At 43.5% G+C, this 17,852-nt stretch overlaps 1 protein-coding gene across 1 annotated transcript in view; it reads left to right on the forward strand.

The window, feature by feature from the left end:
- The window catches only part of pgfb (placental growth factor b), a 29,179-nt gene extending 11,629 nt beyond the window's left edge, over positions 1-17,550 (forward strand). Inside the window, exons 3-8 of the mRNA XM_064955625.1 lie at positions 13,608-13,644; positions 16,500-16,696; positions 16,838-16,917; positions 17,052-17,081; positions 17,194-17,256; positions 17,379-17,550. Of these exons, the coding sequence (XP_064811697.1) occupies positions 13,608-13,644; positions 16,500-16,696; positions 16,838-16,917; positions 17,052-17,081; positions 17,194-17,256; positions 17,379-17,400 (429 nt within the window). The 3' untranslated portion in view covers positions 17,401-17,550. The remainder of the gene's footprint in view (positions 1-13,607; positions 13,645-16,499; positions 16,697-16,837; positions 16,918-17,051; positions 17,082-17,193; positions 17,257-17,378) is intronic.
- The last annotated feature ends 302 nt before the right edge of the window (positions 17,551-17,852 follow it).

The raw sequence follows: 17,852 nt of genomic DNA on the forward strand, positions 1-17,852 counted from the left end.
GCGGGTTTTCCCTTAGCTCTCCTAACCCATACACTCACTGACCTGCAACTCATCCAGGGCCTGCCAACCCACAATAGTATTGCCGCAGATTCAGGCCACCTTAATTTGTGCCTGAGTTTTCCACGTTCCCTGCCTGAGTTTTCCACGTTCCCGGTCCCTTTCCCTGAAAAAGCTTACGTGAAAGACAAGAACATTATGCTCTCTGTCCTGTGTATTTTCTACACTGTAATGAGAAACACTATCACAGTGATATTTTGGGGCTGGTGTGTGTCTGTTGGATATCAACTGGCTTTTTGTTTTACTCCACTATCAACTAGTGATTGAAGATGGCCTTATCGCCCAAAACGGGCCTATTACTATACAATCTCTTTCTAGTTTCTAAAACCGGCTCCTCTGTCCGGTAATAACTGGTCATCTCACGCTGTACTGTAGCAGGTTGACAGTCCAACAGGAGAGGAGACAGACAGATGATGTAATCAAGTGCAGTGTAACTTCCACCAATACAACCACTCAGGAGAAGAAACGGCCCTGTCTATTTGGACCATGGAGCTATGGTTTTAAAGGGATACTTCAGGATTTTGGCAATGAGGCCCTTTATCTACTTCCCCAAAGTCAGATGAACTCGTGGATACCACATTTATGTCTCTGTGTAAAGTATGAAGGAAGTCAGAGGTAATTTTGTGAGTCAATGCTAACAAGCGTTAGTGCAATGACTGAAAGTCTATGGGTATCTACTAGTATGCTAGCAGATACCCATAGACTTCCAGTCATTGCACTAATGCTAGTTAGCAATTGCGCCAGCGCTAGTTAGCAACTTCCTTTCAACTGCATGCAGAGACATAAAAATGGTATCCACCAGTTCATCTGACTGGGGAAGTAGATAAAGTGCCTCATTGCCAAAATCCCAAAGTATCCCTTTAAGACTTTGATGTGTGTTATGAACAGGAATGTTTGATTTGGCAAAACCTCTTGCAGGACTCATAAGAGGATTTATACACATGGCTGTTCCTGAACAATATTATCCTAATTTTATGGGACTTTTCATCTTTCAATGTCATAGTTATTGTAACAGTCTCCCATCATCTCTTCGACCTCTCAGGGTAAGAAGACAAATAAGTAGTAGTGTTTGTCTGTAGTCCTCTATTATGTACAGGGGTGTTGTGATTGGTGTGGTGGTAATTAGCAGTACAGCAATTGCAATAAACGAACAGGTTGTCTCAGCCTCTCAGCTGACATTTGAGACTCACATCCAAGAAGTCCTGAAGGACAATTATTGTTTGGTCTCCATTTTGTTTTATTTTTGCTCCTTAAACTTCCTGCCCTGCCTCCCACAGACGGCATCAAGAGCGAGAAGGTTAACAATGACACAGCTCAGCTGTGTGGGAGTCAGGATAGAGGAGTACTGTAGTAGCATGAAGCACAAGCACAGGGCCTCGGAGCATGAAGCTCAGCTAGGGCCTCCTATCTGACCCAGGGAGGGAGCACACTCTCATCCAGCAGTTAAAGTTGTTTCATAATGTAGGAGAGAGGGTGAATCAGGGACAGGAGAGAGGGTGAATCAGGTACAGGAGAGAGGGTGAATCAGGTACAGGAGAGAGGGTGAATCAGGTACAGGAGAGAGGGACAATCAGGTACAGGAGAGAGGGACAATCAGATACAGGAGAGAGGGACAATCAGATACAGGAGAGAGGGTGAATCAGATACAGGAGAGAGGGACAATCAGATACAGGAGAGAGGGACAATCAGGTACAGGAGAGAGGGACAATCAGATACAGGAGAGAGGGACAATCAGATACAGGAGAGAGGGACAATCAGATACAGGAGAGAGGGACAATCAGATACAGGAGAGAGGGACAATCAGATACAGGAGAGAGGGACAATCAGATACAGGAGAGAGCGACAATCAGATACAGTAGAGAGGGACAATCAGATACAGGAGAGAGGGACAATCAGATACAGGAGAGAGGGACAATCAGGTACAGGAGAGAGCGACAATCAGATACAGGAGAGAGGGACAATCAGATACAGGAGAGAGGGACAATCAGATACAGGAGAGAGGGACAATCAGATACAGGAGAGAGGGACAATCAGATACAGGAGAGAGGGTGAATCAGGTTCAGGAGAGAGGGTGAATCAGGTACAGGAGAGAGGGTGAATCAGGTACAGGAGAGAGGGTGAATCAGGTACAGGAGAGAGGGTGAATCAGGTACAGGAGAGAGGGTGAATCAGGTACAAGAGAGAGTGTGAATCAGGTACAGGAGAGAGGGACAATCAGATACAGGAGAGAGGGATAATCAGGTTCAGGAGAGAGGGACAATCAGATTCAGGAGAGAGGGACAATCAGATTCAGGAGAGAGGGACAATCAGATACAGGAGAGAGGGTGAATCAGGTACAGGAGAGAGGGACAATCAGATACAGGAGAGAGGGACAATCAGATACAGGAGAGAGGGATAATCAGGTTCAGGAGAGAGGGACAATCAGATTCAGGAGAGAGGGACAATCAGATACAGGAGAGAGGGTGAATCAGGTACAGGAGAGAGGGACAATCAGATACAGGAGAGAGGGAAATCAGATACAGGAGAGAGGGATAATCAGGTACAGGAGAGAGGGTGAATCAGGTACAGGTGAGAGGGTGAATCAGGTACAGGAGAGGAGGTGAATCAGGTACAGGAGAGAATGACAATCAGATACAGGAGAGAGGGACAATCAGATACAGGAGAGAGGGATAATCAGGTACAGGAGAGAGGGTGAATCAGGTACAGGTGAGAGGGTGAATCAGATACAGGAGAGAGGGAATCAGATACAGGAGAGAGGGTGAATCAGGTACAGGAGAGAGGGACAATCAGATACAGGAGAGAGGGACAATCAGATACAGGAAAGAGGGATAATCAGGTACAGGTGAGGAGGTGAATCAGGTACAGGAGAGGAGGTGAATCAGGTACAGGAGAGAGGGTGAATCAGGTACAGGTGAGAGGGTGAATCAGGTACAGGTGAGAGGGTGAATCAGGTACAGGAGATGAGGTGAATCAGGTACAGGAGAGAGGGTGAATCAGGTACAGGTGAGAGGGTGAATCAGGTACAGGTGAGAGGGTGAATCAGATACAGGAGAGAGGGTGAGTACGAGAAGGGAGAGGGTGAATCAGACAAGGGAGAGAGGGTGAATAAGAGAAGGGAAAGATGGTGAATCAGAGTCAGGAGAGAGGGAATCAGATACAGGAGAGAGAGGAAATCAGACACAGGAGAGAGAGTGAATCAGACACAGGAGAGAGTGAATCAGACACAGGAGAGAGGGAATCAGATACAGGAGAGAGAGGAAATCAGACACAGGAGAGAGAGTGAATCAGACACAGGAGAGAGTGAATCAGACACAGGAGAGAGGGAATCAGATACAGGAGAGAGGGTGAATCAGACACAGGAGAGAGAGTGAATCAGACACAGGAGAGAGAGTGAATCAGACACAGGAGAGAGAGTGAATCAGAAACAGGAGAGAGAGTGAATCAGACACAGGAGAGAGTGAATCAGACATATGAGAGAGGGTGAATCAGACACAGGAGAGAGTGAATCAGACACAGGAGAGAGTGAATCAGACATATGAGAGAGGGTGAATCAGACACAGGAGAGAGTGAATCAGACACACGAGAGAGTGAATCAGACACAGGAGATTTGTTTGGGTAAGATTTTCTGATCAAATATTTTTTAATACAAAATATACACGTACAAACGACAACATACAGACGCACACAAACGTCCGCAACATCACCCATGTCCAGACCCACCTGCTCACACCCCCATCTCGAGAGCCTGTATCACACTCCACTCCGCATGGCCTCAAACGGCATCATTCTGTTTCTCTCCTTCGCCCACCCACTTTCAACGTTTAGATAATAAAGCATTTGACCTTTCCATTGTGTTAACGATTGAGAACTGGTTGACTTCCAGTTTTTAAATATACCTTTTTTCAAGATGATTGACGAGAACAGTATCATCCAACCCATCGGTTATCTCACTGCACCCTCATATGCCATGTCTTGACATATGCAGACAGACAGATTAAAAGTACATTTACATTGTAGTACATTGTAATACTTCTGACATTCCCAGAATGCATGGATTATTGAGTAATAGTTAGTGTTACACTTAAGACATGACTCTACTGTTGGGCTGTGGAATTTGTGAATTTTGTCTTGTGTAATACATTCTATACATAAGCAAAAATAATATAAGCAACATTTTCAGTTTCGTTAGTTATGTTCCAACATTCCCCCCTAAGAGATTGTGAGTCATTTAAAAGTATCTGCATGTACTATAAAGTTGCATACGAGTCTGTTCTTTAATGGGTGACAATATCTGAGTGAAACCTGAGTTTTCAGACAAAGGAAATGAGCAGATGTAATGAGTGAAGAGCATTAGTGCCCTGTCTTAGGGAGCAGTTTTGTATTGAGTACAGTAACACTCAGCACAGTGGCCTTGAGGAATGGATGTGAAGAGATTACCATGCAAACCTCTCCAATGAATATAGGGAAAGGCATGGAGGAGCTTGAACCCTGCTTCTCCTCCAGACAGTGAGAATTGCCTCTCTCTGGGGGCCCTCTGGCCCGACACCAGCCTATTGACCAGCACACAGACCCGCTCCCTCATACAGACCAACTCTTAGTGCTGTATTAGGCCTACTGCTTCTGAAATCCCCAAGGAATTGATATTGAATTCTCTTCTGATACCCGCATAGGACACAGGTTAGCTGTTCAATACCTATTAATACAGCACAGACCTGAATTATCTCCCAAACCTCGCTCTTTCTCACATACCCACACACACCCAAAGAGTAAGGAGTTGCTACGTGAGGATCTTCATGCAGCCTTGCTCATCTGCCAAACCCCACTCCCCTGCTCATGGCCACAGACGGTGCCAAGAGACTGCCTTGTCGTGTCCAGACGCCAGACTTACGCCAGGCTCGGAAAATCCACACCGAATCCTCCCCGCCCAATCACACACCCAAAGGCATGTCAGACCTTGGCCAAAAAGACCTTCTGATGTGGTGGAGTAGAGATCCTCCCAAACCGCATGAAAACAAGACGCCCGAATCATATGCCAATTAACACTGGTAAAGGATTTATGTTCTTACCTCCGCATACGAAGACATTAATCAATACCCCGCTGAGTGGGAAATTACTTGAACAATAACGCTGGGGAACTCTGCCTTCACCATGCTGTGCATGAAGAGGGAAGTGTTATTGGTGGCAACTGTAGTTAACCGATGTTAAATGTATCCCTTCATAGAGGAGAATTGCGTAGCAGTTTCACAGTTAGCACACAACAGCCACGCACAGGCCTACACACAGGCCCACAGGGGGACTACCCACAGGCCTACACACAGGCCCACAGGGGGACTACCCACAGGCCTACACACAGGCCCACAGGGGGACTACCCACAGGCCTATGATGGGGTAGATGGAGACCCCAAGGACCAGTGACAGCCAGGCTATCCTGGTGCTTGTGTGCAGAATGTCAGGAGATATTGGGAGGACTTGCATGTTTGGTGGTTTCTGTGCTCCCTGCTTATGACTTTGTAACATCTCTTGTATCTCTGTAATGTCTCCTGATGTTGAACAGAGAGATTCTGAACCCTCTTCAGCCAAGGCCTGACTGCCACAGGAAAATGAAAGGCACTTAGGAGGAAGTGTGTGTGTCAGGCGTCCGCTGTCACGATAACAGATGGATCATAGTTATGAAAGCTGGACATTCCTCTTCATTCACATTGTTTGGACAAATTTAGCTGACCGCAGCGAACTACTGACAGCTATCATCCTCCCTATCTGATTTATTCTGGTCCACAACAGGAAGGAAGCCATTTCTGTGATGATCAGTTAGTGGGGGGTGGGGGGGATACAAGAGGCTACGGATATTAATAATATATACAGTACCTTCAGAAAGTACTCATAACCCTTCAATTATTCCACATTTTGTTGTGTTACAGCCTGAATTCAAAATGGATTCACACCCATCTACACACAGGTGGAAGCATAGTCTAGTGGTTAGAACATTGAACTAGTAACCGGAAGGTTGCAAGTTCAAACCCCGAGCTGACAAGGTACAAATTTGTCGTTCTGCCCCTGAACAGGCAGTTCACCTGCTGTTCCTAGGCCGTCATTACAAATAAGAATTTGTTCTTAACTGACTTGCCTAGTTAAATAAAGGTTAAAAAATACCCCATAATGAGTAAGTCTTTAAAAAATGTATTTAAAATACAGAAATATCCTATTTACTTACTTAGTAGCAGTCAAATGTTTGGACACACCTACTCATTCAAGGGTTTTTCTTTATTTGTACTACTTTCTATATTGTAGAACAATAGTGAAACATCAAAACTATGAAATAACACATATGGAATCATGTAGTAACCAAAAACGTGTTAAACATATTTGAGATTCTTCAAAGTAGCCACCCTTTCCCTTGATGGCAGCTTTGCACAAACTTGGAATTCTCTCAACCAGCTTCATGAGGAATGCTTTTCTAACATTCTTGAAGGAGTTCCCACATATGCTGAGCACTTGTTGGCTGCTTTTCCTTCACTCTGCGGTCCAACTCATCCCAAACCATCTCAATTGGGTTGAGGCTGGGTTATTCTGCAGGCCAGGTCATCTGATGCAGCACTCCTTCACTCTCCTTATTGGTCAAATAGCCCTTACACAGCCGGGACGTGTATTTTGAGTCATTGTCCTGTTGAAAGACAAATGATAGTCCCACTATGTGCAAACCAGATGGGATGGTGTATCACTGCAGAATGCTGTGGTAGCCATGCTGGTTAAGTGTGCCTTGAATTCTAAATAAATCACAGACAGTGTCACCAGCACAGCACCCCCACACCATCACACCTCTTCCTCCATGCTACTACTCCGCGTCTCACAGAGACAAAGCGATTGGAACCAAACATCTCAAAATTGGACTCATCAGACCAAAGGACAGATTTCTACCGGTCTAATGTCCATTGCTCTTGTTCCTTGGCCCAAAGCAAGCCTCTTCTTCTTATTGGTGTCCTTTAGTAGTGGTTTCTTGCAGCAATTCGACGTCCTGATTCACACAGTCTCCTCTGAACATTTGATGTTGAGATGTGTCTGTTACTTGAACTGGTAAGTCTGATGAATTTATTCTCTGCAGCAGAGGTAACTCTCGGTCTTCCTTTCCTGTGGCGGTCCTCATGAGAGCCAGTTTCATCATAGTGCTCTATGTTTTTTTCGACTGCACTTGAAGAAACTGAAATATTTTGCATTGATTGACCTTCATGTCTTAAAGTAATGATGGACTGTAATTTCTCTTTGTTTATTTGAGCTGTTCTTGCTTTAATATGGACTTGGTCTTTTACCAAATAGGACTATCTTCTGTATACCACCCCTACCTTGTCACAACACAACTGATTGGCTCAAACACATTAAGAAGGAAAGAAATTCCACAAATTAACTTTTATCAGGGCACACCAGCTAATTGAAATACATTCCAGGTGAGTACCTCATGAAGCTGGTTGAGAGAATGCCAAGAGTGTGCAAAGCTGTCATCAAGGCAAAGGGTGGCTACTTTAAAGAATCTCAAATATATTTTGATTTGTTTAACACTTTTTGGGACACTGCAGTACATGATTCCAAAATGGTGTTATTTCATAGTTTTGATGTCTTCACTATTATTCTACAATGTAGAAAATAGTAAAAAATAAAGAAAAACTGAATTGGTGTTTCCAAACTTTTGAATGGTACTGTGAGTATTCATACTCCTGGGTCAATACATGTTAGAATCACCTTTGTCAGCGATTACAGCTGTGAGTCTTTCTGGGTAAGTCTCTTAAGAGCTTTTCACACCTGGATTGTACAATATTTGCACATTATTCTCTTAATATTCCTGTCAAGCTCTGTCAAGTTGGTTGTTGATCATTGCTAGACAGCCATTTAAGTCTTGCCATAGCTTTTCAAGCCCATTTAAGTCAAAGCTGTAACCAGGCCACTCAGGAACATTCAATGTTGTCTTGGTATATTTGGCCTTGTGTTTTAAGTTATTGACCTGCTGAAAGGTGAATTTGTCTCCCAGTGTCTGTTGGAAAGCAGACTCAACCAGGTTTTCCTCTAGGACTTTGCCTGATCTTAGCTCTATTCCTTTTCTTTTTATCCCCAAAAAACTCCCTAGTCTTTGCCGATGACAAACATACCGAGGCAATGTGCGGGGGTACAGGTTCGTCGAGGTAATTGAGGTAATAAGTACATGTACGTACAGTAGGGATAAAGTGACTATGCATAGATAATAAACAGCGAGTAGCAGCAGTGTAAAAAGGGTTGGGCAATGAAAATAGTCCAGGTAGCCATTAGCTGTTCAGGAGTCTTATTGCTTGGGGGTAGAAACGGTTAAGAAGCCTCTTGGACCTAGACTTGGCGCTCCGGTAGCACTTGCCATGCGGTAGAAGAGAGAACACTCTATGACTTGGGTGGCTGGAGTCTTTTGCCATTTTTAGGGCCTTCCTCTGACACCGCCTGTTATAGAGGTCCTGGTTGACAGGAAGTTTAGTCCCAGTGATGTACTGGGCAGTACGCACTACCCTCTGGAGCGCCTTCAGGTCGGAGGCCGAGTAGTTGCCATACCAGGTAGTGATGCAACCAATCAGGATGCTCTCGATGGTGAAGCTGTAGAACTTTTTAAGATCTGAAGACCCATGCCAAATCTTTTCAGTCTCCTGAGTGGGAATAGGCATTGTCGTGCCCTCTTCACGACTGCATGGTGTGTTTGCACCATTATAGTTTGTTGGTGATGTGGACACCAAGAAACCTGAAGCTCTCAACCTGCTCCATTACAGCCCCGTGGATGAGAATGGGGGCCTGCTCGGTGGTGACAGTTGCATTGTTTGCTCTATAACCTGTTAGTTAATTTGCCTTGACACCGTGATATATAGGCTGATGCAATAAGAAGACACAGTGGCAGAATAAATTCAACCACACATTTGTTTCATCACAAAACCGGAGAGCATCATCTGTCCGGTGATTTCCACAAAGCATATTGCATGTAACAAACAGTTACATGACCTACAGCATGGTCAAGCAAGTTCATGTTTCCAACATTTTTGGACAACTAAACAACTATTGATTTAGAACCACAGAGTTCCCGCAAGTCACAAAGAAAACAGGAGCTGTTTCCACTATTCCAGCACCATTTCAACTTCATCAAATCACCTATGTTTAGTCTAATACAGTGACAACTAAAAGATACCAAAGACAATTTAGTCCAATCAACGTAAGCTAAATATGATGTGGCTGTCAATGGTTCTGATTTGTGTTTGTGCGCACGTGTCTATGTGCGTGCATGCGTGCGTTCATGCAAGTAGAAAAAACATGATGACTCACCTTACTTGCAGAAAGACGCCAATGCCATCTTCCTCTCTTTCTTGTTGATGAAACGGTCTATGACTCTGTCATATAGTACACGCTTTTATTTTTTGTGGTCCCAGGCTACCTGGCAAAAATGCTTGCTCGCTACCCTAACTTCCTTTCATGGGCAACGTTAGCTAGTTGACATTAGCCTTCTACATCTAGCTGCATATTGGACTTCCATCCTCTCAGTCCAGGGTCACAATGTATGAATTTATGGTTGGATCAGAATCGCTGTTATAATCATTGGCCAGTACAGAGAATTAAGTAAAACCACATGTCCAAATACCTATCTCCAACCATGGCTAATTTAGGAAAGGGACAATTTTAGCTTGCTAGCTAGTCATCGGAGGTCAACAACACAATGATGTGATGTGATGTGATTTGGAGTGAAGCCAAATCCAACTGGCTTCACTTGACACTTTGTTTTGGTGTGCCAGGACCGTTCAGAGTTGAACTCACTCAGTTTAGCTTAACGCTGATTGATTATTATTTTATAAAACATTGTATCAAGGGAAGCCAAATGCTCGCTGGCTTCCCTTGCATTCAATGTTACAGGCTGCAAAAATGTCATACTCTTTATGACCAGATAGTATCAGATAGATGGTGCCACGTGTGCTCCCTCTCCGGCCTCTAGGTCACCAGGCTGCTTGTTCTGGTGCACACTTGTCACCATCGTTACGCGCACCTGCACGTTTTCAGACTCACCTGGACTCCAGCACCTGCCTGATTACCTATCCTATATATGCCACTCCCTTTGGGTCTTTCCCCAGGCGTTAATGTTTCTGTTCCTGTGTCAGTTCTGTGCGTTGTTCGTGTTTCTTATTTTTGTATTATGTTGTGTTAATTTATTAAAACACTCACTCCCTGAACTTGCTTCCTGACTCTCAGTGCACATCGTTACAGATGGCTTACGCATAGAGACAGAGGGGCGCTGTTTCGCTCGCTCGGATGCAAGATACGGTACATTCAGCCTTTTGAGAATTGAAGGAAAAGTATGGAAACACAGAGAGACAAAAGATGAATTATTTTAAATGTCTTTTTATTTTACATTTTTGAGGGATGCCTGGCTTCCCTTGGCATCAATGAATACACACCACTGCTGGGTGTTTTGATATACCATCCAAAGTGTAATTCATAACTTCACCATGCTCAAAGGAATATTCAATGTCTGCTTTTTTTTTACTCAATCTACCAATAGGTGCCCTTCTTAGCGAGGCATTGGAAAACCTCCCTGGTCTTTGTGGTTGAATCTGTGTTTGAAATGTACTGCTCGACTGAGGGACCTTATAGATAATTGTATGTGTGGGGTACAGAGATGAGGTAGTCATTCAAAAATCATGTTAAACACTATTATTGCACACAAAGTGAGTCCGTGCAACTTATTATGTGACTTGTTACTCTTGCACTTATTCAGGCTTGTCGTATCAAAGGGGTTGAATACTTACTGACTCAAAACATTTTTTATTCATTTGTAAAAATGTCAAAAACATAATTGCACTTTGATATTACTGTGTGTAGGCCAGCGTCCAAAAACTCTCTATGTAATCTATTTTAAATTCAGGCTGTAACACAAAACAATGTGGAAAAAGTCAAGGGGTGTGAATACTTTCTGAATGCACTTTATATAAAGTCTTAGACAACTTTTTCTCAGAATGTTCTCCCATGAAATCAGAATGAACCAATATAAATACAACAACACAGGGAATGCAACTTGACTTTAATGTATTAGCTATTTAATATAAATGATCAGTCACAATCAATGTTCCCTCTAACTATTTTAGTCACTGAGCAAATTTCAGGTCTGCTGAGCGCAAACTTTATCGTTGTGAAATTTCTGTGTAACTTCCGGCGAGCGTTTACTGTCAACACTGAGGGTACCCACTTTAAGTTAGTTTTAACAGTGGTCAAGTAGGTTACTGTGGCTATTTGATCATAATGTAGGCCTACCATAAAACATTTTTTGGTACTTTTTACCCCAATTGGTAGTTACAGTCTAGTCCCATCGCTGCAACTCTCCTACAGACTTGGGAGAGGCAAATGTCGAGAGCCATGCGTCCTCCGAAACACGACGCTGCAAAGCCGCACTGCTTACTTAAGACAAGGAGATGTTGTTGTGTTGTTTGATGCAAGAAACCACTTTACAAAATAAATTATTACAAATATCAGACAGATTATGCTCCCCTCTGCCTATTGGCTACTTAGCTTATTCACGCCTGTCTCAAAATACAACACTGCCTGTTTAAGACAAAAATAACATCAAAAAATTGATAGTGTTAACTAAAGGGGGAAACTTAAGGTGAAAACTCTAGAAAGTTGAGTGAAGTTCAATCTTGTGCTTCTCTGCAAGCTCTGATATTTCTTCTGCGGTGGCAGTCCCAGGGGAACTGTGTCCACGCATCACACGCAGCTTAGAGGGGAACATTGGTCACAATATAGAAATAAAAATAGAAACCCCCGGGTGCAGAATGCATTATTAAAACTTAGTCACTGAACCTGTTCGACATATTCAAACTTAGTCACTGAACCTGTTCGACATAGCAAGCTTGCAAGCTAACGTCGGCACGCGTTTGAGCTCAATGGAGGCACGAGGAATTATTCAGCAAACGAATGGGAAAACCCAATGTTCCTCACAGTACCATAGCAAGCTCCCAGATACAATAATTCCAAGACCGATGCCTGTCTTTAGTCCATTGTGGGAAATGCCCTGCATGCCATAGAAAAGATGTCAAAAGAAATCTGAATTTGTTACAGGAAATATTCACGGCCACCTTGTGAGGTTAGCATAGGGCCGAATGTAACAGGTCACGTAATGGGAACAGCAAACATGTAGCCTTTGATCACATGGAACTACATTGACAATTTTAATTGGCTGATCCTCAAACGAATGTTTGCAAGTATGGTCGAGGTGTTTCTAATATATGTTTTCTTTTGTATATTTGTTTTCATGATATCTAATTGCGATATTGTCTCGAAGCTGCAACTTCCCAACAGCCTCGGGAGAGGCAAAGGTTGAGTCATGTGGCCTCTGAAACATGACCTGCCTAACCTTCTTAACACCTTCCCACTTAATCTGGAAGCCAGCCGCCCCAATGTGTCAGAGGAAACACCTTTTACCTGATGACTGAAGTCAGCCTGCAGGCCCACCACAAGGAGTCACTCTGCCACAATAAGCCTAGTAAAGCCCCCCCCCCCCGGTTAAACCCTCCCCTAACCTGGATGACGCTGGACCAATTATGTACCGCCCTATGGGACTCCCGGTCACAGCTGGTTGTGACACAGCCTGGGATCGAACCCTGGTCTGTAGTGACACCTCAAGAACCTCAGGAGGCCTCTAATAGATGGTTTTAACAGAGTATTAAACAGACCTCCGATTTACTTAATCTGACTGTCCTTTGACTCTTTGCTCGTGTGCCGTTATTTTCCATTGTAGGCAATGGTAACTGTTGGACCAGCATTGTTACACACACACAGTAGTTGGAAGGATATCCAGACAGTGTATCAAAATACTTGTCATCAGGTACTCATCACAGATAATCAGCCTGTGAAACTCAACACTGGTGTAGATGACAGAATGAGGAAGCAAGTTGTTCGTCGCCTGTCTGTCCAATGGTCCTGCTGGAGGATATTTGAACAAATAGTGGTTTCTCTTCCTGAGCTCATGCGATGGAGTCACCCAGAAGTTTTGTGTTATTCCAGCCCAATGAGAAACGCATACTGTTTATCATTGGACGATGGGAAAAATCAAGACAGAGGGGGAAGCCGCCAACGGGAAAATAAATAGAGAGCTGAATCTTACACCACAGGAAACAGGTTTTGAACCTAAACAGTTGGGCACCGAGAGGAATGTGGTATATAAGAGACTCTGGATCTGGTGTTTGTCAAAGAGAGTTTTCCATTGAAAGAATCACACAAAAAACTGCTACTTCTGCAAGATGTCTCCGTCTCCTTGCAATTCCAACCTTAACCACCAGAGGACATAGCTGTAAAGTCACATTTGGCGTGTTACTTTATGACACACACTTTTCCAAGAACTATAACTGTCCAAGACACGCATATACTATCTGTAGCTTCTGGCAGCGCAGTCGATCTTCCAAGTCTCTATATACTGTCTGAGATGGCTGGAAAACATTTTATTTGTCTGAAATAAATGATCCTATCCTGGTGCTTTTTTAAAACGTTAAGTTCTTGTCTATTTTATTTTGCAGAGTACTCCCTCACCCAGCGTAAACAACACAACTGGAGGTAAGAATCTTTTCTGCATTTTTACTGCACAAATGAGATAATGTTGATCATATATATTTCAAAGCAACATACATTTCCTGATTTATGTGTGAGGGTTCCATAGACAAGAGTAGCTAGCCTACAGGTGATGCTGAATATCCATTTCTGTTTCACAGAAATTGTATTTCTGGGATACCAATACCACTGATGTCCTGCTCACTGTTGTACTGTATGGCAAAATATAGCTTTTTTTTCATGAGCATGGCCTTATTTCTATTACAGCATTCTATTACAGCATATGAGGTGACAGACAGTGACACATTCAATACTGTCTTGCATCCAGCTGATCTAGGGTGTAATCATTAGTTCAACAGTTGCAAACAAGAGTTTCTATTGGACAAATTGAGGTATGTTTATCCCTGTTTTGTTCCATTTGCATCCGTTTAAGAAACATTGTTTAACAGAATCGGTGGAATGAATACACCCCTGATCACACATAAACACAGTTCACTTTCATAACAACCACGTTTGATTCCTTCTCGCATATATGTGCTCTCCTCCTCTCACCTTTTCCCTTCGCTTATGGACTTCAATGCACAACACATCAGCTGTATGTGACCAGGTGAAAAAAAACTTTCCAAACCATATCATAACCGCTGCACACAGCCTACATCGTTGTCACCATATTAGCTAAAGTAACATCATAGTCAGCATAGCTAATAGAACTAATGTGTTAGTAAACCTGCTACAATCATACCGTAACGTTACAGTGTACAGTCAGTAAGCAGTTTTACACAAACACCGGCGGGCGCCGGGGGCAATAAATGAGTAAAACCAAAAGCTTACCTTGACTTGGAAGAGTTCCAATGTTGTGTTGGATAGTCATAGCCAGCTAGCTAACATAGCATCCCTCTGTTTGAGTGGGGTGTTTGAGTAGACTCATAGCTGCATTTGCTAGCTATGAAAGTGAAAAAAGGATGAAATCACTCTCTCTCTCTCTCTGTCTTGCTTCTCCTTAATTTTGGAAGAAATTAATTTGTTCCAAACTGTTCAACTATTGTCTTTCTCTCTCTTTGAGTCAACTTCTCACCACATTTTATGCACTGCAGTGCTATCTAGCTGTCGCTTAAGCTTTCAGTACTAGATTCATTATCTGATCCTTTTGGACAACATGTCAGTTCATGCTGGAAGAGCTCTGATAGGTTGGAGGACGTCCTCCGGAAGTTGTCATAATTACTGTTTAAGTCTATGAAAGGGGGTGAGTCACCCAGAAGTGAGAACCATGAGCCTCCTAGGTTTTGTATTGAAGTCAATGTACCCAGAGGAGGGAAGCTAGCTGTCCATCTATGCAGCTTGTCTTGCTGACAGACAGACAGATTGGTGAAAGAGAGGCTGACGCTCACTGTTTTTACAGTCTACATCCTCCTGCCGTAAACCATGGGGTGCTTTCCCTCCTCTTCCTCACATGCTGCATAGCCATTTAGTACAGTGAGATATTTCCATGTTGAAATACGCAAAGTACTACAACACTCTCTGTAGCTTGTTTTCTCTGAACACTCTAAATCAGAATTGAGTCATCTATTAGCAGCTTAATTATAGATATGGTTGAAAGGCATTAATGAATGGTCCTTGATTGGGGTGGAGGATGTCAGGTTTGTTAATAAGCTCTGAGGGTTGAGGTTTCAGGGTTGAAGTGGTAAGTGAGGACAAGCAGCTAGGGATTACAGGGGCTGCTGAAGGAGGTACTGGGGACACCCTTAAACCCCTTTGACACACTTCCTCTCACATCCTCTCTCCCCACTATATTGTAAATCACTGCAACAACAGTGAAAAAGAAAAGGAATGTGTGACTTAATGTAATGTGCACCTATAACCTGTTAGGAGGATTGAGACAACATATCCTTCACCCCTCCCTGGCCTGGCCTGGCTCCCCCTGACCTGTCTGCTTTTATAAACAGCTGTTCTGGTGCCGGTCTCCATGCGGTGACCCCAGGGTCAGCCAGATCCCAGAGGTGCCTGGGGGGGCAGCTCAGCTCGGCTCTGCTCCCGGGCAGGTTCTGTTCATGGAAAACAATTTCCAGTGTTTGTTTTCTCTTTCCTCTCTGTTTGTTCGGGCAGAGTTGGTCCTTGTTTTTCTTTACTGACAATGTTATGGGGACACTTTCACACATATGCTCCCACAGGAAAGCTCGTATTACACAACATTTTTTCTTAAAAATGAAAACCAGGATAGACACCAAGCATTTCACAGTGTTTCTTTTTATGTTTCAGCATCTACACTTGATAAGTGTCCTAAATCTTTTTGAAACAATCTGCAGATGGCTCTATTTTTTGCCCTAGTGGTTGTGATAACATAGACAGTGAGTACAGTACATTATGGAGAAAAAAACAGTAAGGCAGACTGGGAAATATTAAGAAAGGATGTTGTGCCATCTCAGAATTAAGCTGACAGGCAACACACACACACACAAACCTCAGCCGGTTGGTGTAAAGCTCTGCTTGTTGAATTGCACAGTGTGACAGATGATATGAGACCAGGCTTATGAGGCACACTGTAATTGTGCAAGTGTGCGTCTCTATCGGCTGAAGTGTTGAAACGGGTAATCCCCTCTACGTGCAGGTTCAGCACCAGCCATCACACCAGCCATCTCTCCTCCAATCCAGATCCATCAGGCTGGGGAGCTGCCAGGAGGCATGGGTGGATGTGATTGGGGCATCCACAATGGCTTTATGAGGCTATATGTCCTGTGATGGACAGCTGTCTCACTCCCTCTCCTCTCCTCTCCTCTCCTCTCCTCTCCTCTCCTCTCCTCTCCTCTCCTCTCCTCTCCTCTCCTCTCCTCTCCTCTCCTCTCCTCTCCTCTCCTCTCCTCCAGTACTAATGTTCCAGGATGTGTGGGGCCGTAGTTTCTGCCGGACTATAGAGAAGCTGGTGGAGGTGGTCCAAGAGTACCCTGGGGAGGTGGAGCACATCTACAGCCCCTCCTGTGTGCCCCTGGTGCGCTGCGCTGGTTGCTGTGGCGATGAGAACCTGGAGTGTCATCCTACTCGGACCTCTAATGTCACCATGCAGGTAATAGGACACATCCCTTCTGAGGATGGATGCCATGTTGTGAGGTCATCAGTGTATTTGATATTTGTATGCCAAGGCAAGGAAAAATGCTTTTTTCTACTTTTTCCCCTGCAACTTGTTCAACAACGTGTTCATTCTCAGCTGTTGAAAATCAAGCCAGCGGAGCAGGGTCAAGAATACGTTGAGATGACTTTTGTGGAGCACCAGACATGTGAATGTAGGTAAGAGAAAAAATGACTTCCTGTTTTGGTAGTATGTGTTTGGTCACTGTAAACCAGCTGCATTGTAATATGATGTAAAATGATATGACTGATGTTTATATAATTAATCAGTGGTGTTCATATTTAATTCCTAGAATCAGGAAGGCTGTGGTGAAAAGTGAAAGGTGAGCATGTCAATTGCCATAATGTACATTGTAAAGTTAGAGAGTGGGACAGAAATGTTGCTGTCTCTATAATACTTGATAGTTGAGCTCATATTGCTGATAATTTCTGCAGAAGGAGACAGAGAGGGAGAGGAAAGAAAAGAAAGGAGAGACAGAGAGTGAAAGATTGTGACAGGTGAGTAATGACATCTGGAAAATTGAGCAAAACATTTGTCCATCGACCATACATTACATCTTTCTATGCGAAGTAAAAATGCCCCACATATTAATGTATCATCTATCTCGTTTGTGTCCAAGGTGTCAGCCACCTCGCAGATAACTGCAGTAGCAGCCCTACACCTGTTGCAACCGGCATCTCTATTTATTCCCTGCCCAGCGCTAACAGTATCAAGAGTCTTCAAAACAAACACATCAATACTGTGTGTCTCCATGCACCTAGAGACTTAAGCAGCTGGGTTGTTATGGTGACAGGCCCTCTTGCTGTAGGGGAGTGTTTCTAACTTAGGTTCCACAGGAAGCACATGTTGCTTGGTGAAAAAATACCTTGGTGACAACTGACCTGAGAGACATTTTTGTGAAGCAGTGCAATTGAAGACCAAACATTTAAAGGTTTTAAAGTTAAAATCATGATGGATGTTTTGCATAATTACATGATTATTATTGTTTAGTGTTGTTTATTTTATTGCTGTGGTTGTTTTAGCTGCTTATCCCATTTAACATGAATAGGCCTATTTATGAATAAATGTTCCATTCATGAACTTTCTATGTTGT

This window comes from Oncorhynchus masou, chromosome 32 (genome assembly GCF_036934945.1).
Source record: "Oncorhynchus masou masou isolate Uvic2021 chromosome 32, UVic_Omas_1.1, whole genome shotgun sequence".
Taxonomy (NCBI): Eukaryota; Metazoa; Chordata; class Actinopteri; order Salmoniformes; family Salmonidae; genus Oncorhynchus; species Oncorhynchus masou.